Below are 24,086 nucleotides of genomic sequence, written 5' to 3'. Positions count from 1 at the left end.
ATTCCAATCTAAATTCATCCAATGTCAATCTAATCTAAGCTCATCCAATTACTACAAAATCGAACCGTAGAAAATGCAGCAAATCTCAACAGCATAAAAGCAATTGAAATGAACAATAAAGGAAAAGCAAAACGAACACAAATATAGCACAAAAAATTGAGACTCACTACTAAGTGTGAGAGAAATAGAGAGAGAGGAAAGGAGAGAGAAAATTAGCGATCTTGACAAGTTCGACAGAAGGTACCCTGAGACAACTCGCAAAAAGCCCTAGCGTCGACTGCAATGTAAGACGTCAATCGAGTGTCGACCACCACCGAATGCATCGGCATCAACGATTGCGCGCATCCCAACACTTCAACGCTCCTGAACAATTGATGAATGAATTCATCAAATTTTGCAGAAATAAGAATGAAAAATCATTGAATTTGAAAAAATTGAGCAGAAAATTGGTACCTAGGGTTGGTGAAAGAAAGACGGCGAGAATTGCGGGCGGGATTAGGGAGAAGCGGCGAAGAAGGGCGGCGGAAGGCGGTGGAAGGGCGGATGGAAGGAGATCTGGTTGCGTTGAGGAAAGACCTTGAGAAGGATCCACTTCTCCATGCCATTGTTGTTTGTGTTTCAGTTTTGGGTGCTGAATTGCTTGCTCAGAGTTGAGTGAGGAGGGTTTACTCAGATGTAGGGTTTAAGGGATATCAGATATGGTAATAACCAAGTCAAGGGATAACCAAAACTTTATTTTAGATAACAGTTAGATAGTTTCCTTCCTAATTATTTTTGTCATTAATCTACTATAAATTGGTAAAATGTTTGTTAATGACTTTGGGCCTATTCACATTTACTGAACTGAGCTGAATTGAACTGAACTGATTGGAGCTGAACTGAACTGAACTGAACTGAATTGAGGTGAAATGAATATTTTATGAGAGAGGGAAATTAGGAGTTTAACTGAACTGAACTGATTGGAGCTGAACTGAACTGAAATTAAGTAAATATGAACCGACCCTTTATTAGGTGATATCGAACTAAATAGAGTTAAATTTACGCTTAAATATTGATAATTAACAAATTGATGGGGCTTAAGCTCCTAAGTTTCTGCTTTACTAGGGTTCAAACTCCTAATTTTTCTATTTTGAAATCTTTTAGGGTATTTCATATGTAATGTGATATTTGAAAGTACGAGCAACTGAACTATATCAGATCACACCTGCAAATGCCGAATATTAACGTTAGTGATATATTCCGTATTTGATAAGTTCAATACCGATATCGATGTCTATTCAAGTACTTAATCCATAAACATGTGCATAACTCTATTAAATGGACAAAGACTATTACATGTTGACATAACAAGCAAAATAACATCTTAACATCTCGCAATTTTCTAATTGCGTTGGAGATGACACTTTCCATACTCCAGCACAAGTTAGTATGGAATATATGGGTATTCAATAACTATATACTAAAAGACAAACTGACAATAACACATTTCATCTCTTGTTGTGTCCTTTTTTCGGAAAATAATATGTGTCATTGCTGGTGTATTTTTTAGTATATAGTTATTGATGATTTATGTATTCATAATCTATAAAACTTATAAAATGTGTGTCATATGACATAAATGAGAAATTTTTATGAGTTGTTTTGACTCGCTCTGTCCAGCCACACGAATGCCCTATCTAACCGAAGTGACCAGACTTATGCAATGGCTCACAAACCTTCCATACCCATTGTCCCAAGACTCCCAACTCCCAACAATTAAGTTTGACACCCAAACATTTCATTGCAAATGACGCTTAATTTTTGAATAACCGGTAAAAAAAAAAAAAAAAACTAATCCACTTGTAACAATCGCCATGTCCTCCTCTCCTCTGTTCACATCCCAATCATCACCACCCCTAAACAGCCGCACGGCCCGTGCTAACAACCTATCTCCACCGTCAAGCCACCGCCCACCGCCGGAAAAACTCCCATTTTTACTCGACAAATGTAGGAATCTCACCCATTTACTCCAAATCCACGCCGTAATTCTCCGGCACGGCCACGAAAACAACCCCATTTTGAACTTCAAGCTTCAAAAGACCTACTCTTCTATTGGCCATCTTGAAAGATCTTTCGCTCTCTTCAAAAAGACTGCAAACCCAGATGTATATTTATACACTGCCATCATCAATGCTCATTCTTCTCGCGGATTGCATCTTCAGGCTTTTGAATTATATGTTCAGATGTTAACTCAAGGTGTTGAACCCAATGTCTTCACCTTCTCTTCCCTGCTGAAATCTTGCTTGATTAAAGATGGGGTTTTGCTCCATTCGCAAGCAATTAGGATTGGGATTGATGGGGATTTGTTTGTAAGAACTGGGATTTTGGATGTGTATGCTAAAGGTGGGGATTTGGTTTCTGCACGCCAACTGTTCGACACAATGCCTGAGAGAAGTTTGGTGGCAGTGACCGCGATGCTAACTTGTTATGCAAAGCATGGGCATCTAGATGATGCTAGAGTGCTGTTTGATGGGATGGTGGAGAAGGATGTGGTGTGTTGGAATGTGATGATTGATGGGTATGCTCAACATGGAAGGCCTAATGATGCATTGGTGCTTTTTCGGAAAATGTTGAAGGCGAAATTGAAGCCTACCGAAATAACTGTTTTATCAGTATTATCTGCCTGTGGGCAACTTGGGGCACTTGAGTTGGGTAGATGGGTTCATTCTTACATTGTCAATAACAGAATTCAAGTTAATGTTCATGTGGGTACGGCTCTTGTTGATATGTATGCTAAATGTGGTAGTTTGGAGGATGCGAGACTTGTGTTTGATGGTATAACAGGAAAGGATGTTGTTGTATGGAATTCGATGCTTGTAGGGTATGCAATGCACGGGTTTAGCCAAGAGGCATTGCAGTTGTTTGATGAGCTGCGCGAGAAGGGATTTCGCCCTACTGATATCACCTTTATTGGTGTCCTGAATGCTTGTGCTCATGCTGGTTTGGTGTCCGAAGGGAAGGAGTTTTTTTCTCTGATGAAGGATGCTTACAATCTTGAACCGAAGGTTGAGCATTATGGATGTATGGTAAATCTTCTTGGGCGTGCTGGGCATTTAAAGGAAGCTTACAACCTTATCAAAGGCATGAATGCCGATCCTGATCCTGTTCTTTGGGGAACATTGCTAGGTGCTTGCCGTCTGCATGGAAATAATTCTCTAGGAGAGGAAATTGCCAAGTTTCTTGTCAGCAGAAACCTAGCAAGTGACGGGACATATGTTCTTCTATCGAACATATATGCAGGAGTAGGGGACTGGGATGGTGTAGCCAATGTGAGAGCCATGATGAAAGAGAGAGGGATACAGAAGGAACCTGGTTGTAGTTCTATTGAGGTAAATAACAAGGTACATGAGTTTCTTGCTGGAGATTTGAGACATCCGAAGAGCAAAGACATCTATAAGATGCTAGAAGAGATGTATAAGTGGTTAAAAGATCATGGTTACTCCCCTCAGACAGAGACTGTACTACGTGACGGTGGGGAGGAGGAGAAAGAGCAATCTTTGGGAGTTCATAGTGAGAGACTTGCTATTGCCTTTGGCTTAATTAGCACTTCTCCAGGAACTACAATCAAGATTGTGAAGAACCTTCGCGTATGTTCAGATTGTCATGTAGTTACGAAGTTGATCTCAAAGATTACAGGACGCAAGATAGTTGTGAGGGATAGGAACCGATTCCACCATTTCGAAAATGGCATGTGTTCTTGTGGAGATTATTGGTAGTTAAGAAAGACCATGTTTCAAGAGTTAAAAATTTGCAGAGTTGTTGTCCAATGTATGAAATTACTAGTATATACCAAAATACTAGTAAATACAAATCTCCAAAATCAATCCCTCACGCAGCATCCAAGCAAACAGGCAAAAATATAAAGTTTTAAATTGGATGAAGAAAACAACGCAAACAGCCAAGAAAACTTCAGCAACAAACAGCTAGAAAAATCATGAAGCCCTCATTCCCTAATGACACAAATATAGCTAAGGCAGGATGAAACAGGTCATGTAAAACGCGTATGCCGATAACCTGTAGATCCAAAGCAACTGGAGACTAATAATAGAAAATTAGAAGGGCCATAAAATTTGATAAAGTGTAATCTGTACAATTGTAATTTAAATATTTAATTACGGTTATCAAATAGCATAATTGTACATGGCGGACCAAATCTACATCACTAATTGAACAGCTAATCCTAACCCAAACTACAGAAAGAATTCCAAGTCTTTCTAAGCTAAGCCAAAACGTTTAAGCTCGGCATCATCTAGTTCTCATGCATGTTCTGTGCCCCTGACTGCTACATTCTGAAATCCAGAACGCATACAGTATTATTGGCAAAACATGCAGCAATTTTGTCGCCTTCCTTATTCCAACATACTTCGAATATGCCCCCGTTTCCAGAGTACGTCTTCACAATCTTTCCCTCCTTCAGGGACCACACATGCAACGATCTATCCAAAGACCCACTAGCCAAATATTCACCATCAGGACTGAATGCAAGTGAGTAGACAGCTTCCCTGTAAATGGAAAAAGATCAGGCTTCGTAGAAAAACAGAAACAGCTACTTCATATGTAATGAAACAACGAAGATGGAGATCAATAGATCGTATACATTCCAAGAATCATACAGATTATAAACTTCTAACCAGACTATACATGCCAGCTCCTGTCTAGAGTCTAGACTATACAAGCCTTTTGTCAACAATACACTCCTTCTACAACCTACAAAAATGATTACTAATGCTTTTCTTTTACTTATCCAACAGGACACATGACGCAGTATCAGAGACCCCCTCCTTTTCCATCCCCAACACAATGTAACTTGTATTCTTACTCAGCGAGTAATCCTCATTTCTGGGCAAGCCCAGACTCTGGATCATCATATATCTAGAAGGCTTATTATGTGATCATATTGTTTCCTATTTCAGTTTTAAACATTTTTTTGCTGACATTTCTGCTTATTTAGAGTAGTGCTTATGATACACTACAAGTACAAGACAGAAAAGCTAATTTACTGATTATCTAAATCTTAATTATCTTTTTAATGAGCTGTGAACAGAGAAAAAGGCGTAGTAGTTATTAAAATTAAAAAATAAATAAATAAAGAAATACAAACCATTTTTTCTTATCTTCATAATGAGAGGCCTAACATAATCCATGCTTACAAACCGCATCATATCATAAAAGCCATCAAATCATAAATCAACAACTTCTCAAATGATAAACTTACCTGTGACCATTCAAGTTATGCAGTAATTTTCCAAGCTCCACATCCCATAGTTTCACAGTGGAATCAAAAGATGCACTGCAAACAAAAAAAATCATAGAAGTGCATAAATCAGCAAAACAAATTAGATGGAATGGCATATGGGAGGTAAAATTGTCTTCTCTTTAAGCAAGGTATGCGTAACAATGTAACATGTGTCATGACTCATAAGAGAAGTCAGCCTACATTCTAGCAAAGTTAGCCAATAGATATCCTTAAGAAAATTATAGCCATGATTGTATTGTGAATTTAGCTCCTTTTTAATCTCATTTTCCAGATAAATGGGAAAAACAAAAAGTTTAAAAAAAAAATTAATGAGTAATATAGCTTCTTTCAAGTGCTAGGCACCTCAATAACATAGTAGGCTGTAAGCAAAGTCTACATCATGAAGTAGGAACCAGATACTACAGCAATATAAAAGATGGTAAAACCACAAGACTTGCATGGTTAGAATATGAAGATTTAAACTAACAATATATAAAATAAATTAGCCTTCAACATGCCCAAGCAGAGAGAATTTGTTCATACTAGCTACATGATATTCTTTAAGAATTGAGTATAATAAGTGAGAATAAATAGTACATGTATGCCATGAAGATGCCAAAAGTACAATGATCTATAACTACAAGTCTACAGCAAAACAATAATTGACAATCCTGTCAATCCGTGATACATCATTAATTGCATTAGAGCCAGTAAAGAAGAATATTACCTGGCAAGAACCAATTGTTGATTGGGATTGTTAGTGCCAGAACCTGTAGGGCTCCATCTTATAGTGTATATCTCCTACAATAAAATATATATAATATATAGATTTGAGATTGGAGATATCAGTAAGATTCCATAGCAGAAACTAAATTTGTAATCAAGAAAAGATCAAAGCAAACCTTTGAATGATCTCTTAAATCATGAACAAAAACATCATGCTTCATACTCCATACCTGCACATCCATTACACATAAAAATTACAAATCAGCATATAATATGGAAAAATTAACCTATGAAAAACTAATACCGCAGAGAAAGATAAAGCACACCACATTTACACAAATATGACGGGAAATACTTCATCGTAATAGGAGAGATAAACGGTGTTCATATCCCTTCTGGGATTAATTTTGCAAATCATTACTATAAATATAACTCAATAAATTAAAATATTCACAATGAAAATTATGGGAGATCTAATACCTAAGTTTCTCTACTTGGTCTTAAAGCCTGACAATCTATTAGTCAACTACAAAGAGTCAATGACAACCCAGTATGAATCCTACTGACAAAATTTGATAAAGTAAAAACCATATGCAGCCTTAAGTCCACAACCATAATTTGTCACAAACTCTTGGTAGGAATATGGAGAAAGAAAAGATTGCACACATTTCATAAGAATACTTCATATCACGTTAAAGAATCTTAGTAGCTGCTCATCAAGCGTTTCAGATCAATTTATCAAGTTTTCATTCCTCTTATTCTTAGTTTGGAAAGTATTCAAGCTTTCACACCTAAAAGAAGTTATTCTCCTACACCTTACAAAATCAACTAACACAGTATTGAAGATAACAGCATAGAGAACAGAGAATAATAAATTGATCAGGCCAGCAACGGATATTACACACAACTAAAGCTAACAAGAAAAAGAAAAACCTTTGCAGTGCTATCATCCGAGCAAGAGGCCAATAATGTCCCAGTTGGGTCCCATTTCACACAGTTAACTTCACCCTGAAATTGCAAAATATATAACAGAAAAAAAAAATTATAAAACTAACAATAGTTGAAACAACATGTAAGCATTATTTGATAATAACCAGGGAAAACGAAATCAAAGTAATCAAAGAACACATTATTCAGCTGCATCCAGACCCATATAACCCTGATCCCCCCACCCTCCACAAAAAAGCTACTCAAAGAACAACCAGAAACTTGAGTCACTTAACTAAATACAACTACGAATACTTTGAATTAATGCGTTCAGTTCTCAAACATAACAAACAATGGACAAAAAACTAAATGCCCACCAAATTCTGAATTATAGTCAATCTCATATTCTCAACTGTAAAATAAATAGCAGGACAATAACAGAGAAATATCCAAAAGTTGTTATCAATAGGCCAGGCTATAAGAAGACAGTATGCAAGAATCCATAACACATGTTCACACATATTAAGCCATTTTATCCAGCAAGTGCTATGGCAAATGGGAGAATAGGAGACATGCATGTAAAAACAACAAAGAAGAAGAAAACAAACCTTATGACCTGCAAAGGTTTTAACAGAGCTGCTTTCCCCGACTTTACATACATAAATCATGTTATCTGTAGAGCTTGTTGCAAAAGAAACATTGTTCCGCCAGTCAACATCCAAGGTCGGACCTACAAAAAACAGAGCTCAAGTATAATGCACATATAAAACTATCTTAAAAGCTAAAATAATTCCATTGAAAAGTCAATAACAGCCCCTTTTAAAAACACCTGAATGAAACTCAAACTGTTGCTTTGGCTCTTCTGCCTTCACATCCCACACAATGGCTGTTTTATCACAGCTACCAGTAAGAAGATAATCGCCCTTCTTGTTCCACTTTAAGGAAAATATTGGCCCCTTGTGTCTACTTAATGTACTCTTGAGGTCACCTGGTCATCAACAAAAAATAAATGAAAAGGAGCCATAGTATCCAGACAACAACCTACTACACATCTCATGCATTGATCAGCTTAATAATGACTACCTTACTCTCAAAAGCCCTGCTGATCAGAAGATACAATTTCCCACAATTATCAATGACCAGAAGAAATCTAATTAGCCATTGCACACCATAACAAATCCTTCCAATTATACATGGTTCAGTTTGCTTTCTTAATAGCCACTCTCAAAAAGCTTAAATTCAAACCCCCCACCCCCCCCCCCCCCCCCCCAAAAAAAAAAAAAAAAAAAAAAAAAAAACAACCAATAGTATAGTTTGTAGTCAGTGAGCTTAAGGGAAACTTTGGAAGACAGCAGTCATGCCTGTTAACCAGTAAAGACCAATAGGCTCTCCAGTTTTTCCATCAGTCACCTAGCATTGCTAGCAAAGATAAGAACCAGATATAGACATACCATTTGTGTTCCAAATTCTTGCCTGGCCATCATAAGATCCTGTAGCAAGAAGGGTACCATCCCCCTGCAAAGGAAGCAGCAGAAAAGGAACTTAGAGCAAATAAGTTGCAGCAGTAAACTTATGTTCATATAAAAAGCAGGTAACGAAAGGAATTTTCTTTTAACCTGCAAGCTAGATCACTATAACAGGCAACAAACACATTTTGATCCTGTTCCATACATTAATAAGCTACTTCACCCACCGTAGAGATCGTGTCGAACTTGTGAACTTTATTGATTATTACTAAGCAATATATATGATGCATAACTAAAAGACTAGAGATGGCATACATGATTAAGCTATTTGGGAAATAGCTCTAGTACAACTTACATTCCAATCAAGAGTAGTAACGTCTTTGCTTTTCTCATTTGTTTTCCCCTTAACATGCTTCAACACAACAACACTTGTGGATCCGTTGTGCGATCTAGAACCTTTCTCAGGCATTGTCCAAATCCGAGCCGTTGAATCCCCAGAACTAAAAAAATACAGAAATACAGAGTCAAAATCAAAAGAGAAGCAATTTTAACCTTCCGCAGTGTCAGAGGTAGAATAAGGCAGATATGCTAAAGCCTAAAAAGATATAAGGTAAATAACTCAGAGCACCTGACTGATTAAAAAAACTACAGAAGCAAATATTACTTTTTATAAACAACTATCCAGCCAATTGTATAGTCTTCAAACAGCCAAAACATAAGAGAACTATTCAAAGATCAGGTCTTCAACATTTAAGTATGGATAAGATTTGATGCAATACATAGTCTGAGTTCTAGAGCAATGTTAATTAATAATTATAGCTTGGTAAGCAGGCTTCACTATTACAATCAAACAGGAGTATTTTAGTATGAGAAAAGAATTAAACATAACCCTTGAAAGAAAGCTTAGAAGCAACCAATCAAGTAGCAAAAGTACTCACCCAGATGCAAGAAGTGAACCAGAAGGGCTCCATGCACAAGCGCAAACCTAGACAACATATGAGTCCATATAGCTTCATCATATTTGGTCTACAAAGGGAGTAATACCATAAAATGTAGTTGTCTAAAGGCAAAAGGAAATAGTTTGCTATTAAACCTCAGATGTGTGGCCCTCTAATATTGTCACGTCAGATGCAGAAATTTCACACCCCACAGAAGGCGACGATGGAGAGATATCCATGGGCTCAGGATCTGTAAACCATGACAAAATGAGCTTAACCACAAATATATAGCGTTGAAGGAAACAGCAGGCAAAACATGCAAAAAGTTCAAAGCACAGACGTTCATGGACGTGAGTTATATCACTAGAGCCCGACACATCCTTCAGATTAGTGTCTACTAAAACATTAAATTGCAGATACTTGTTGACTAAATTGCATTGGTTTCCAACACTTAGTTACCAAGAAACTGAGACGTTAAAAATAAAAAAATTAAAAAAAAAAATAGCTAATCAACAAGGGTGTCAATATGCATTGGTTTCTTCATTGTTTCCTCCACCAAAGAAGACAAAATATGGATGGCAACAGCATGATACTCTGTAACAAGATATTGCCCTCGCTGGTACTATTTTGAACATGACAATAAATAAGGGTGCAGAGAAATATAACATACTCGGAATAAAGCCCACAGCCATTAATATGATTTTGCTACGTCAAAGAAACTTCACAAAATCTACGTACTTAATTTAGAGTCAAGAGGAGCAACACTGAACAATTTGATCAAACTTGCCAAAGAATAAACCAAATTAGACCACTCTAGTAGGTTTTATCTCAAAACTATAACCTTTATTAAACTTAATCACAAAAAAATAAACTTAAAACCCCAAGGCCAATATAAATTTTAGAATAATCTAACAAAGATATCTAAATAAGATAAGAAATAAAATAATCAGGACTCCTAAAAAGAATAAAACTCTTTTTTATATACGTAAATCAAGTTCTTTAGGGAGTACTAAAACCGTGGATGTATCCTAACTGCACTAGGATTAAAAAGATATATTTAAGCCCTAAAAACAAAAAAAAAAGATAAACTAATACTGACTGGATTAGGATTTTAACAATATTATTATATTATATCATATCATATATGTCACTAATAAATCAAGTAGGATCCCACAGCTACAGCGTTTGATGACAGGTAAGCAGTATCGGATATATGTTTTTAGGATAGAAAAATTATTTTAACGTTTTATTTTCGAATAACTTTTAATACTTTAAATACGTAAATAATTAATAATTTTAAAACATACCTAATAAAATTCGTTTTAAAAAATGCTTTAAAATAAGATGCATTTATGATATATTTTAACCAATTTTGTGTACTTTTTTTCAATTCATAAAAAATTATTATTTTTCTAAATTTCTAACTAACAATTTTTTAACTACATACATTCCAACCTAAATATATAATCATTTTTGAATCCTAGACATAATAAGAGACTAATACATGTAAATTTATAATCAAATATACATGTAAATTTATAATCAAAGGGATTATATGCTCTTAAGGGAGTACTCGATAAAATTTAATATTCAATCCAAAAAATTTATCCTAAAATTTATCAACATCACCCGGGCACAAAACTAGCATATATATATAATTAGATTAAAAAGATATGACTTATACTAATTGGCTAATTGGACTAAGATTAATCCTAGTAATTCCTTGAACGCCAAATGTCCTCTACCACCCAACTACCGATGACTCAAAAATGATGTTGACTTTGAGTGTTTACCTATGCTACTCAAATACAGAATTAAATAGGGCAGGAAACAGAATTCACATCAAAGCACATAATGAACACACTAATATAATTACCAGTACAAACTGCATGCTCTTCGTCTTTGATGGCAGGCTTCTCTTCACACTCAACAACATTTTCTTTATCAGAAGGCCCATCTTGTATCTTAGGCTTTTCCTCCTCCTCCTTAATAGTTTTTTCTTCCTGTTCTTTCCCAATTTTTTCATCCTTTTCTTTCCCAGCTTTTTCTTCCTTCTCCCTCCCAGCTTTATCTTCCCTCTCCTTCACAGCTTTTTCATCCCTCTCTTTTCCAGATTTTTCTTCTTTGTCTCTTCCAGTTTTCTCTTCCTTCTCCTTCCCTGCCTTTTCTTCCCTCTCTTTCCCAAACTTTTCTTCCTTCTCTTTTGAAGCTTTTCCGACCATCTCTCTCGCAGCTTTTTCATCCTTCTCTCTCAAAGCTTTTTCTTCCTTCTCTCTTGCAGCCTTTTCATCCTTCTCCCTCGCAACTTTTTCATCCTTTTCTCTCAGAGCTTTTTCGTCCTTTTCTCTCAAAACTTTTTCTTCCTTTTCTCTCGAAGCTTTTTCATCCTTTTCTCTCGCAGCTTTTTCATCCTTCTCTTTACCCTCTCCATCCTTAACGTGATCTTTTTCCCTATCAAGCCTCCTGTTATCTCTTCCTCGCTTTCGTTCCCTATCACGATCCTTTTCAGATTCTTTCTCCTTATCTTTCCTTGAACTTCTCCTCTTCTCTTTAACCATTCGGCGCAATTCATTCACATCCTTAGTGATAAGATCCAAAGGCTGTATAAATGAAAAATCTTCATCCATATCTGCATCACTCTGCAGCACCAAAGAAAAGCAACCAATGTCAACATCAAAACCATAAAAAGGACCATCAATACATTAAAGATGAAGGTTGCATGTTTTTGCTAACATTATTCACGTTAGCTTCCATTTCCAAGTATTGTAGCCCTTTCTGCACAAAGGTGATCAGAGCACCCGGTGGAACTAAATTGCCATCAATGGTGCACTTATTGATTCCGGCTTCGTATCCTAAAGCAAAGGCAGAGTGTGTAAACCCTGTGATGGGAAATACGTCAAAAATATGCATATTTCAAGGTTGTTATCTTATACATCACTAGAATATAAACATATGGTCCCAATTCTTCCATATCTTTGGTCACGAGCACATTTAAACATGAAATGCTCAATTAAGAATAAAGCAATACATAAAGTAGTAACAAACATGAAGAGTAAAGCATTTCCTTTCAAAGTAAAGGGAGTCCTCTAATTTATATCACCATTTATCACTCAAAAAGAATCAATCAAAGTAGATAACAACCTACTAATCCTAACAACTGAAGCTCTGATTACAAGAAAAAACTAAATTCATCATTGGCAAGGTCTAGAAATATCTTAGTGAACAGAAGTGGATATAAAGTAGAAGGGTAAACTTTATTAAAAAGAAGCAACATGGAGAGTTATATCACTTGGAAAAGCATTTAAACATAATAAAGATAAAGGACTAAGAAAGGGGCAAGAGCATATACAGCTTAAAATATCTTATTGAGCTAAAGTGGATCTAAATTAGATGGGTAAACATCATTAAAAGAAGCAACATAGCAAGTTACAAAACTTACAGGAAAGGCATAAACACACAAAAGAGACAAGAGACTTGTTAAGGGCAAGAGAAAATATAACTTAAAATATCGAGACTGAGAATGAGATGTACAATTCAAGTTTGGTTCAATCATGATCAAATAATAGAAAAGCAATCAATTTTGACCAATCCATAAAGAGATCACAGCAACCTTACCTATAAAAACATCGTCTTGGTCTCCTAACAGTCCTAACAATGTTGCAACCAAAAGCATTAACTCAACCCATTAAATTTATAATATAAGCTAACTCTATGGCCAAGACTCTTATATATGACCTAATACAATATTCCCCATATTTCACGACCAGTCTTCTAATTTCACAAAAAAAAAGGAGGCACTCAATTACTATAGATCTCTATCATAAGGTAATTAACCTGAATGCCAAAATATCTCCAAAAAACAATTAACAACAGTTTTAATGAAATAAATCACCCTCAATAAATGGAAAAGATCATCGCATGCCATCTAAGTTAAGCACATTTGAGAAAAAAACAATGAGGCAATCTGAGCACGGCATGTTGTGAAAAAATGTATAAAATGCATCAAGCCATTAATTAACAATAGAAACTACCAAAAGAGGCACATCTCTCGTAATCAGCATTGTAATTTTTTATTTTTTATTTTGACAAAAGCATTGTAATTAACACCGTAACTAGTAAAAAGCTAAAAACCTTTAAAGAATCCCATAGACTTTACAGTCATCTTCAGTCGATTAACATGAACAAGGCCAAATAGGTGATGTATAACTCAATACTGAGGCATTCTATATTAATGATGAAGAAATGGTGCAAGACAGCAAAGATTCCATCCAAAAAACAAAAAAATTACCAATAATTCAAAATACCCTAGATATATACAACATTGCACATGATAGTTGGGCCGTAAAAATCTTCCTGGTTTTCGATTCTCGGGAAACAATAATCTACAAGGCTATAAGGTATTGATAAAAACAATAATGATAAGATAGGCAAGTAGTAGAGAGGAAAATATAAGCTTGGATAGTTGGGTCTTAAAATCCTAGAGCACATTGTACAAAATTAGTAATGGAGCTTCACTAGGAGCTTGCCTTAAGCAGATGAGGTACCCTCTAGTAATCTTAACTAAATAACTGTGGTCATATTAGCGCAATACAGCTTTGTGTGATTGAGTCTTGCCATTAAGCAACAAGCACTCAGGTAGACAGGTTTTCTTAGGAGATTTAATTAGCCACAACAGCTTCTATATCCTACAAAATTGAGAATATATCAAACTAGATGAATCAACACTTTAACAGTCACACATGATTCCCCAACAATTCACTTTTAGCTCCCATTACTTCATACCTATACCATTCCAGTTGTCTAATCTCGAAAAGCGCCTCAAATGAAAGCTGAAGCAATCATACATCAATATTACCGGATTCAATAAACTGTCAATTAAGTTTCCCAATCCGAAAAAAAAAAATCTACTATATATAGATTGCTCGTTTTATCTCGTAAAATTCCATGGCAAAATTCAATTTCCTCAAAGTTGACCACTCACTTTCCACGGCAATTAAATCCACTCTACACTCCTACAGTTCCCTCACTCAAAAGTCACAACCCTAAATTACAGACAAAAGCTTCAGGATTTGCATCTCATAAATTAATCTTAACCATGCATGTGTCTAAACTATCAATTATCATGTAAATTTGCAGAAAATTCACTCTAACAAATAATTAACCTAATAAGTGAGCACCAAAATCATAAACCACAAATCTGAAGAAATCATCAACAATACAATTCCAGAATTTAATTTTAGCCTATATAAAACCACTCAAAACCCTAATTACTCACAAATCCTCGATTCTCAAACACAGAACAATAAAATCAACAAAAATGCAAACAGGAATACTCACAAACACAATCAAAATCTTCGAATTACTGAAATTCGGAAATAATTTGATGAGAAAACATTTCAAAAACCGAAAATCAACCGCATAAATTGGTCGCTTATATTGAAAAATTAAGATTATTGAAATAATTTTTCAAAATAAATAGAAAAAAGATGTGAAGAGAAAGGGTAAACATACCTGATTCTTGAAGATAACGAAAAATGAGGAAGTTTAATTCACCGGAAGATATGGAAGACATCGTTGCGAATTCACCGGAGACTGGTGGAATTAGGCAGCCATGAATTCCGTGAAGAGAGAGTGAGAGAGCTGCTGATTTACAGGAAAGGAAGTTACGGAGTTCAGAGATTATTTTATGCTGTGCGCTGTTGAAGGTTTTTTTTTTTTTTTTTTACCCGTTTTTGGTATGTGGTAAATTTTAGGTGGGCCCGTTAATTTATAGAAACGGGCCGCAAAATTACAAGTATTTATAAGATACGAGTACAGGATTATATGTACATTTTTATTTTATTTTTTATTATTATTATTTTTTTTAGAGGGTTAAAAGTGCGGGGTGAGAAATTGAGAATCAATTTCAGAATCTCTAAAACCGGAAGGAAACACTATCAAGAAGTTTTTGTAAATATACATTTATTAGGTTAAGTCCCGTGCGTTTTGAGTAGTATTACTAAATATATACTCATGGCAAAAACGTTAAGATTATTATTGATGCAAAAGACTTAACAAATAATATGTAATGAAATAAATTTATGGATTTTCAATTTGAGATAACACTTTCCAACAATTTTAATGTACACTTCAGAAAGACTTGCGTGGGCCCGAGGCTTATACACACGCAACTGACATTATATTGAACATAGTGACCTTTATTTTTAACATAGTAACCTTATTTTTTTTAACATAGTAACCTTTATTAAAACTACTACAACGTTTAATAAGATTGTGAATTTGAAATACGACGATATAACATAGTGACCTTTATTATTTATATTGATAAGTATATAAAATATTTCATTAAAAAAAAACTAACCACTTAGGCCTATATATTACTTTCTCTAATGTTAGTGATCCACAATAAATTGTGTGAACCAGGTCCATTTAAGAATCTGTACACTTTCAATTGCATGTGAGTTTGCTGATGGACTCATTAAAACTTGATGATGTTTGCCCTGTTCGAATTTAAGGGAGAGGTGTTTCTTGGAATGGGCTCGGAGTGAGGTTGATGGGCCGCAGAGGCATCAGGATCGGGATCACTTCGGATGGGCTTGATGGGCCTCTTTGTAGCCATGGAATCAAATTGGGCTCTAACCTCATGAGTGAATTGGAGCAGCTGTTGCGGATCTACTACTTCATCGCTACGGCTTGGTTTGTTCATCGTTGGTAGTATATGTGCTACTGTCTTCGATAATTTGTGTGTGTTTTTTTAAATAAATTTTGTTTGTGTTCTATACACTTGTTTAGTTTTTGTGCGATACACGGTTTTAAACAAATACATTATGAGATTTGCTTATAACACAGAGAAAGAAAGTTTTTTACTCCGTTAATTTGTTTTATATATACACAGAGAAAGAAAGTTTTTTACTCCGGTAGCATATTACTTGTAAAATATACAAAAGGCAAAAAAAAAATCACAATGAACACTTTTAAACATTGAAACATTAACTTACATGTAAAAAAAAGGACTCAATAAGGACAAAGGATAAAGCATATGAAAGGTTTATTAAGAAAAAAAAAAAAAAAAAAAAAAAGAAGTATGAGTAAAAAAATAATAAAATAAACACTAATGACATCATCATAGCAAATTGACGGAGAAAAAATAAATTTACATCAGAATGTCATGTGTATAATTTGTGGAAGGAATGATGTCAACAACGTTTTGTTTTACTATTAGTTAATATATTATGTGCTTTGTTTTTGAAGTGGCATTTTATTGAAACAAAGGTCAATTTATTTAAGCTCGAGGGAAAAGGCCAAAAAAATGACATACTTGAAAAATGGAGTAACAAAAGAAATACTAGGGTTTCTTGTGAAAATCTGAAAAACCACCTTCCCCAGCTGGACAGACTAATGTTTGAAATTTAACGTTTTTAAAGATTTTTTAAGGTTTTTAATCTTTTTTTTTTACAACACGCAAAAGCTTAGCAATTTATTACTCCATCAAAGACTCCCAGTTAGTACAAATAGCATCATGTATCTCAGTAGGATACTCTTCAAGCCAAATGCGACATTCTTCATACTTACTACGTACTTAGCTTTGCTAAACTATGCGCTACACTATTTTCGGATCTCTTAACAAAAGAAAAGTAAACAAAATTATCAAAAACCTTTACTATGGTGAAGGTTTTTAATCATTTTTTCCTCATTTCTCAAAAATAAATAAATAAATAAATTCCTCACCATTTTTAGTTAAACTAATCAATTAGAATATGCTGATATGAAATTGATCAATATGACACAAGGTTTTTGGCAAATTAAATAACTGTTTATTTTATTGTATGATAATTAGTGATGGGGAATATTTTAGGATAGTTATTCCTTTCTTGTTATATCGAGTCCAAATTCAGGTGAAAAATACATAATTAAATATAATTTGGTCTATGTTATTTATCGAAAAAGGCTAAAAATATGAGATTTCTGAAAATACATGTGTGATACATTTTTCGTAAATATTATTAGGAGAATAATATATTTAGGATTTTTTTTAAAAAGAATATTTAGAATTTTCAAGTACATAATCATACATCTATAGAACTGCTACTCAAACAAAGACACTTGAGTAGCAGAGTGAGTAGAGCAATATGAAAGAACATACTCCATAAAACATATTCCTACTTGATGGTTGAGATCCACTTATGAGTAGATTATTTGAGTACGTATAGATAGTCGAATTAACAAAAAAAAAAAAAAAAGTGGATCTCATATTTTTTGAACGGAGTACATACTAGATCTAATATGATAGATAAAGCAATAACAATCTTTTAAACCAAAAAAAAAAAAAAAAAAAAAAAAAAAAAAAAAAAAAAGTCATTATCATGAAATAAAGTAGATAGCATTAGAATTTTTTGGCTAACTTAGCTCTAACAAATTTGTATTTGACATTGAGATTGTTAAAGTAAGTTATATCACCTACAGAAGACCATCCAAAATAGACTTCATAATAACATCTGAGGTTCCAGATTACGGTGGCACTAACATTTGGCTCTCCATTCCATTTCATGTCGCACCTAATGAAATCGGAAGAATAAATGTTATCATCCAAGTGAAATGAAAATTTTTATATGTGGTAGAGGGTAACACTTCATTCCAGCCAAGATCACGTACTTTTGTTTCGTTGAATCTATGGGCGCAATGCACTAACAATATATCACTCTGCTTCACCTTATTATTATTATTATTATTATTATTATTATTATTATTAATTTTCACACCATTTACTATATTCCCTTGAACTCGACTCCATATTAATTCTTCACATACAAGAAAGATAAACAAGAAGCCAATTGCAGCAGGAATACCGTACATAACACTATAGCATAAGTATTTAGCAACAGGTATTGAACCAGTATTGATGTTGTTGTAGTCACCATTTTGCTCAGTCCAAGCGTAAACATAAGGTCTGTCGTTAGTGCCGTCTTCCGCATCCGCAACACGACGTATAGGTGCTACCATAATGATAGAGAATGGTAATTATCAACACTTTTGTTAACCTAATTAAGAACGAATGGCAGATTGAAGCTATATATGCTCCAAATTAAACCCTATATAACTTAGTTTTCAATCCTAATAACAGAATGGAAACTATGAACAATTTTGTTAACCTAAGGGTCCTAGAATATAGAAGGGATACGAATGCAATTTATCTCCTGATTAAAATTTAAAACCCTAAAATTTAGAGATAAATGTAACTACTTTTTTGGTAGAAGGATAAAAATTAGGAGTAGAAGCGGAGCTAATAGAGTACTTACCGTATTTCTCTTTTAATTTTTTTTTTTTAATTTCTTTTAGTATAGTACAAGGTTTGAACTTATACTTTTTCTTAATAATACAACTTATTCGAGTAATAGACACGTTTTGGTTTCAACACTACTCAGTATTCATGTATAACAAGAGAGTATGTACAAAACTATTGTACAAAACTATAATCCGAAACTGATTTGAATTTTTGGATATCCGATCCAAATCTTTAATTTGGATTGAATATCCTATTAATCGTATACAAATTCGGATTTTGATTTTCCAAATTTCAGATAGATTTTCGATAATCTGAACCGATATCCAAAATATTAAAGCTGAAATAGAAAAATTTATGATGTATAAAATTTTAAAATTTCCATAAGAAACTAATCATGTGTTAATAACTTATTATAAATTTATAATATTCTTAATATATTTTATTAAATTTTAATAAAAATGTTGTACATTTTAATTTAGCAATGATAAAATAGTGAAATTAAGAAATTAGTCATAATCAATTTTAATTAATATTGGACATTTGATAACCCAAGTATCTGATCTATTTTGTTAGATTTTGTTTAATGAATTATTTTCAAATTGTTGTAAAATAAGGAGAAGGATATTTTGGATTTTAACACCTTACAAAAGGCTGAAAATGTTTTTTAACACCCCCCAAAAAAAAACTTTTATTTTAACACCTCCCAAAAATATAAAAGTTGGAAGTTAACACCAAAATCCATCTTCCGTTAACAGAACTGTTAGTGGGGCCCACCCCAACGGATATATTTTTAAAAGATCTGTATATAAGAACCATTCTTCCACGATTCTTGCACGATATATAAGAACCATTCTTGCACGATTCTCCCCCAATGAACGAAATCGTTGTTCTTATTGAATAGCAGCAGCGCATTGCATTGTTGCACGATACTTGAAACAATTCTTTCACGATTCTTCCACGATTTTTGAGAAGAGGAACAGATTGAAGCTGCTGAAACAGGTGAGTGCGGTCAATTGTTCGGTTGTTTGGTAATTATGGTTTAAATTCTCTTCAATTATTATTTGCAATTGTTTCGTACTCAGATTAATGGTTGGATTATGTTATGTACGCATCTAAATGCCCAATTGCGAAATTAGGGTTCGTCAGAAATTGAATTTGGGGCTTTTCGTATTATGAAATTAAAAATGAATTTTGTTGCTGTCAATGTTAATTCGTCAGTGTACAAATCTGTAAATGTGACTGTCGATCTAAAATTGATGCAGATTATGTCGTTTGTTAGCTCTTCCCCTCCTGAGGCCAGAAAATGTAAGTGTGGTGTGCCAATGGCCAAGCTCACTAGCTGGACAAGGGAGAATCCAGGCAGGAAGTTCATATCATGTAAGTTTTATGACCCAATAACAGAAACAAGGGGTTGCAAAGCTTTCGAATGGGTTGATCAACCTGATGGAACAGATTGGCAAACAGGGGTTATCAACAACCTGTTGTTGGATAAGAAGCTGCTAAAGGGTGAAGTTAATGAATTGAAAAGGGAAGTTGATGAAATCAGTGGCCAAAGGAGGTGCCTACTTAATGAAGTTGATAATTTGAAGATGAGATGCAAGGCCTTGAACGCTGACAGGAAGAGAATGAACAGGGAGTGCAATGAAGGGAAGGTGTCTTCAATCAGCTGTTTTGGTTGGGTGGGCATGGCCATTTGTATAGGTTTGTCAATGGGTGTAATTTTCCTAATGGCTAGGGGTGTGTAATAGTAAGCTGTATTAAGTAGTTATAATTTCTTGTAATGACTTGAAGTGTTATAAATATGTCTTTTAATCAACCTATTTATGCCTTGTCTAAGTTCCTATTTATGCCTTGTCTTTTAATCAACCTATTTAAACATGTGAAACATTAAAACATGGGAAATATGTGAAACACTAAGATAGTTCAAGTACAGGTTGACAAAAGAACCTTACTTCAACATGTTTCAATGGCAATCAAAGCCATGCAACCATTACAATTCAATATCTAATTGTTCAAATTTGTTAAGGGAAGCCACTAAAAAACTAGCAAGTTACATAACCAGTCATGAGTACATAATAAAAGTTTGAAATTGTTCAACAGACATAATGTTTGATATCCAGCATGAGTACATCACTGAGTAAGGTTGTTGAGGGATTGCAGCCTGGCCCTTGTTACAACACCTGTGGCTGTTGTAGGCTGACTTGAGGAAGACCTTGTCTTTCTTTTTGGTTGGCTTGAGGCAGGCTGACTTGAGGAAGGCTGAGCTGAGGATGGCTGACTAGAGGATGGCTGAGCTGAGGAATGCTTAGCTGAGGAAGACTGTGGCTGTGGGCGCTTGCTGAATGGCAGACAACCTTCTTGCTCTTGAGGAAACTTTTTGTTTCCTATGCTGTTTGGTCCAGCCCCAATTGCACTCTATGACATGCATATAAAAATAAAAAGTCAATGGAAAAGACACATACATATATAAAACAAAGGGGGAGTTGGTGTAATGCTTGTGTTACCTTTTTAGCAGCCCTAATCTCTTTCTTCTTCCTCTCCTCCACCATCCAAGGAGTGTTCAGTGGGGGTCTGCCTGCTGACTTTATCAGCTCTGTAGCTGGTGCAGCAGGTACTTTGCAAGTCTTGGCATAATGCCTATATCCCCCACAGTTGCTGCATTGCTTCTTCCTCTTGGTACTTGCCTGACCACCTGAAGAAGAACATTCTCCTGGCTCAAGCTTCCTTTTTTTGCTCTTTGGTCTCCCAGGTTGCACCTTAACAGAAGGGGGTAGTGGTTCCCTCATTCTGACTCTCTCCCAGTGCTTTGGGCCAGGCATTGGTTGGACAGCTGGTTCATAAGCAGACCTGTATGTGTCCATGGTATAGTATGGGTCAACAACAGCCTCTATGTCACCCCTCATATCCAATATGCAGGCATAAGCATGAACACATGGAATGCCAGTGAGTTCCCAATGGTAACATGTGCAGGTCTCCTTGTCCAAATCAACCAACACCTGGTCATCCTTCAGCTGCACCTCAAATGTATTCCCTCTGGATGGCTGCACCACACAGGACCTAGCCACAAAGTCTATCCTCCCCAGAACATGCCTCACATATGGCACTAAGTTGTGTGTAATTGTTTTTGAATCCTCCCACTTTTCATTATTCCTGTTCATAATATACCTCCTCATCCATTCCATTTGGGTGAGGATAGGTTTATCTCTGGCAGGCCTAATGACTGCATTGAAAGTCTCACACATGTTGTTCAACAACATGTTGGACTTGCAGTTTGGTGTGAATGCATGTCTAGACCAATGGTGGGGAGGAATGTTGATTAAATACTCATATGCCTCTTCATCGAGGAATTTGATAGACTCCATGGCAATTTCATGCTCAAACTGACATATAAAAGCATACCAGAAATCACACCAAGCATATACAAGCTAACCAATATAAAAACACACCAACAGTCATATAAAAGCATAGGCTAGCTTCAACAATCAATAAACTTACAATGGTGGTGGCCCTAGCTGCTCTCCAAAACAGCTCCTTAAAGGTTGATCCAGTGAAGTTGAGCTTGAAGTTAGCCCAAATATGCCTCACACAAAACCTTTGCTCAGCTTTGGGAATAACATCAGCCATTGCTTTAATCAAACCCTACCAAATGCAGACAAAAGTATAATCATCAGTCAATCACATACATACACATGAAAACTTAGAAATTGAACCTAAATAGTTAAGAGGGAAACAGAAGCATTACCTTTTGCCTGTCAGACATGATGGTCAGCCCAGCTCCTTGATCATGTGTGAACATTGACATAAGGGATTCCAAGAACCAACCCCAAGTTTCCTGGTTTTCAATCTCCACTGTGGCCCAAGCTAGAGGAAACAAGTTGTTATTCCCATCCTTAGCAACTGCCACCAGAATTTGCCCAGGAAAGGCACCCTTGAGGTGACAACCATCCAACCCTATTAAAGGCCTACAACCCTTTGCAAATCCATCTCTCAATGGCCTTAAACAGATGAACATCCTCATGAACAATGGTGGCTCTGGCCTGTCAATACCATCAACAACAACATTGCACCCTGAACCAGGGTTGTACTTCATCACAGCTTTCCCATAATCCCACACCCTAGCATACTGCTCCCTAGCTGAACCAAATATCAGTAGTTTTGCCCTACACCTAGCTAGCCATGCCTTATAGTAACTCACATCAACTCCTAAATCATTCAAAATCCTAGCCCTAATCTCCTTAATTCTCCAACCAGGGTTACTCCTAAACTCTTCTAAATACCTCTCTGCTATGTATTCAGCAGTAAGCATCTTGTTCTTCTTTACTCTGAAGCAGGAATGGTCTAAATTCAAGGTTTTGATTTGCCAAGTTTGCTGCTTAACAAGTTTTGATGCAAACACCTTGAACTGACACTTTACCCCCCCCCACACATGTACAAGCAGGCATTCTACAAGTGTAGCTATTGAACTCACAGCCACATCTATATCTACACTGAACTGTAATCCTTTTACTGTCATTATGCAAGTAGTAGAACTCATACCTGTTTTGAATGGCATGAAGTCTTAAGGCCCTCCTCAAGACTGAAGCATTACTGAATTTCTGATTTAACTTCAACTTGATTGGGTTGTCAAAGTCCACATCAGCATTAAACCAAGGAGCATAGTCCTGTTCCTCATCAGATCCACACAAACTCCTTGAATCATCTGAATCAGCATCACTTTCTGGATTCACCTTCGGTTTTCCAACATCCAAATCATTTCTCAACTCTACTCTCTTATCTTTGCCAACCCTGTCATCTACTGCACTCTCCAAACCTTTCCTAAGGCTCTTGTTCACTTTGGCCAAGATCTCCTTTGACCCTTCAATATACCATTCCTCATCCCCTTCATCAAATTCTTCTTCACCAGGTTCCCAATCTTGTCCCTCATCACTCAAATCTGAACTTGAATAACCAGATCCTTCACATCCATCATCCTTTTCTTCATCAAACCTCAACACTTTAGCATTAGCTGAGGCTTTCCTAGGTGGACTCTCCTCCCTTTGTTCAGTTTCTGTCTTCTTAAACCTAGGGCTCCTCCTAATAGTCGATGTATTTGAACTTTCTACCTTCTTATCCTTTTTTTTTGTCTTTGCAGGATTGGGTTGGGCCTCTTGTATGGGCTGACTAGGAGCTTCTGTTGTTACAAAAACCTCAACATACCCCTCTTCATTTACTGTCTCCAAAAGGCCCTTAACCTCTTCACTGTTAACTAGTTCCCTTTTCCCAGTGTTAAAGGTTTTCCCCTTCTGCCTATACCAACAGCTGTAATGCATAGGCACATCCATATCACCATTAACAAAACCATGAATTGCAGCTGTTCTAATCAAATGCACATCCAACTTAGATACTTGAACCTTCCTCTTCCAGTAACACCAACCACCACACCAACACAGCAGCTGCCTGTTTTTGGTTACTCTTTTAGGGACAAAAGCACC

At 35.6% G+C, this 24,086-nt stretch overlaps 4 protein-coding genes across 4 annotated transcripts; 2 read left to right on the top strand and 2 right to left on the bottom strand.

Annotated features, from left to right (window-relative positions):
- Window positions 1-1,449: 1,449 nt before the first annotated feature.
- Window positions 1,450-3,861, top strand: LOC110682367 (pentatricopeptide repeat-containing protein ELI1, chloroplastic-like). Its single transcript, XM_021858700.1, has one exon. It carries the CDS (start codon window positions 1,854-1,856, stop codon window positions 3,753-3,755), a length of 1,902 nt encoding a protein of 633 aa, XP_021714392.1. The 5' UTR covers window positions 1,450-1,853; the 3' UTR covers window positions 3,756-3,861.
- Window positions 3,862-4,071: 210 nt separating this feature from the next.
- Window positions 4,072-14,979, bottom strand: LOC110682366 (WD40 repeat-containing protein HOS15-like). The gene is made up of 14 exons (XM_021858699.1): window positions 14,844-14,979; window positions 12,066-12,211; window positions 11,209-11,971; window positions 9,488-9,582; window positions 9,333-9,379; window positions 8,750-8,894; window positions 8,380-8,443; window positions 7,758-7,916; window positions 7,537-7,658; window positions 6,935-7,009; window positions 6,178-6,231; window positions 6,003-6,076; window positions 5,255-5,329; window positions 4,072-4,541 (listed from the first exon to the last, which is right to left on the bottom strand). The coding sequence occupies exons 1-14, from the start codon at window positions 14,902-14,904 to the stop codon at window positions 4,322-4,324; spliced, it is 2,100 nt and encodes a 699-aa protein (XP_021714391.1). The 5' UTR covers window positions 14,905-14,979; the 3' UTR covers window positions 4,072-4,321.
- Window positions 14,980-19,273: 4,294 nt separating this feature from the next.
- Window positions 19,274-20,431, top strand: LOC110682365. Its single transcript, XM_021858698.1, has 2 exons — window positions 19,274-19,614; window positions 19,878-20,431. The coding sequence occupies exon 2, from the start codon at window positions 19,881-19,883 to the stop codon at window positions 20,358-20,360; it is 480 nt and encodes a 159-aa protein (XP_021714390.1). The 5' UTR covers window positions 19,274-19,614; window positions 19,878-19,880; the 3' UTR covers window positions 20,361-20,431.
- Window positions 20,432-20,563: 132 nt separating this feature from the next.
- Window positions 20,564-23,765, bottom strand: LOC110682364. Its single transcript, XM_021858696.1, has 4 exons — window positions 22,358-23,765; window positions 22,111-22,254; window positions 21,120-21,995; window positions 20,564-21,030 (listed from the first exon to the last, which is right to left on the bottom strand). Exons 1-4 carry the CDS (start codon window positions 23,165-23,167, stop codon window positions 20,746-20,748), a joined length of 2,115 nt encoding a protein of 704 aa, XP_021714388.1. The 5' UTR covers window positions 23,168-23,765; the 3' UTR covers window positions 20,564-20,745.
- Window positions 23,766-24,086: the final 321 nt, after the last annotated feature.

Source organism: Chenopodium quinoa, unplaced genomic scaffold (genome assembly GCF_001683475.1).
Source record: "Chenopodium quinoa cultivar QQ74 unplaced genomic scaffold, ASM168347v1, whole genome shotgun sequence".
Lineage (NCBI taxonomy): Eukaryota > Viridiplantae > Streptophyta > Magnoliopsida > Caryophyllales > Amaranthaceae > Chenopodium > Chenopodium quinoa.
This window is presented reverse-complemented; position numbering and strand designations above follow the sequence as displayed.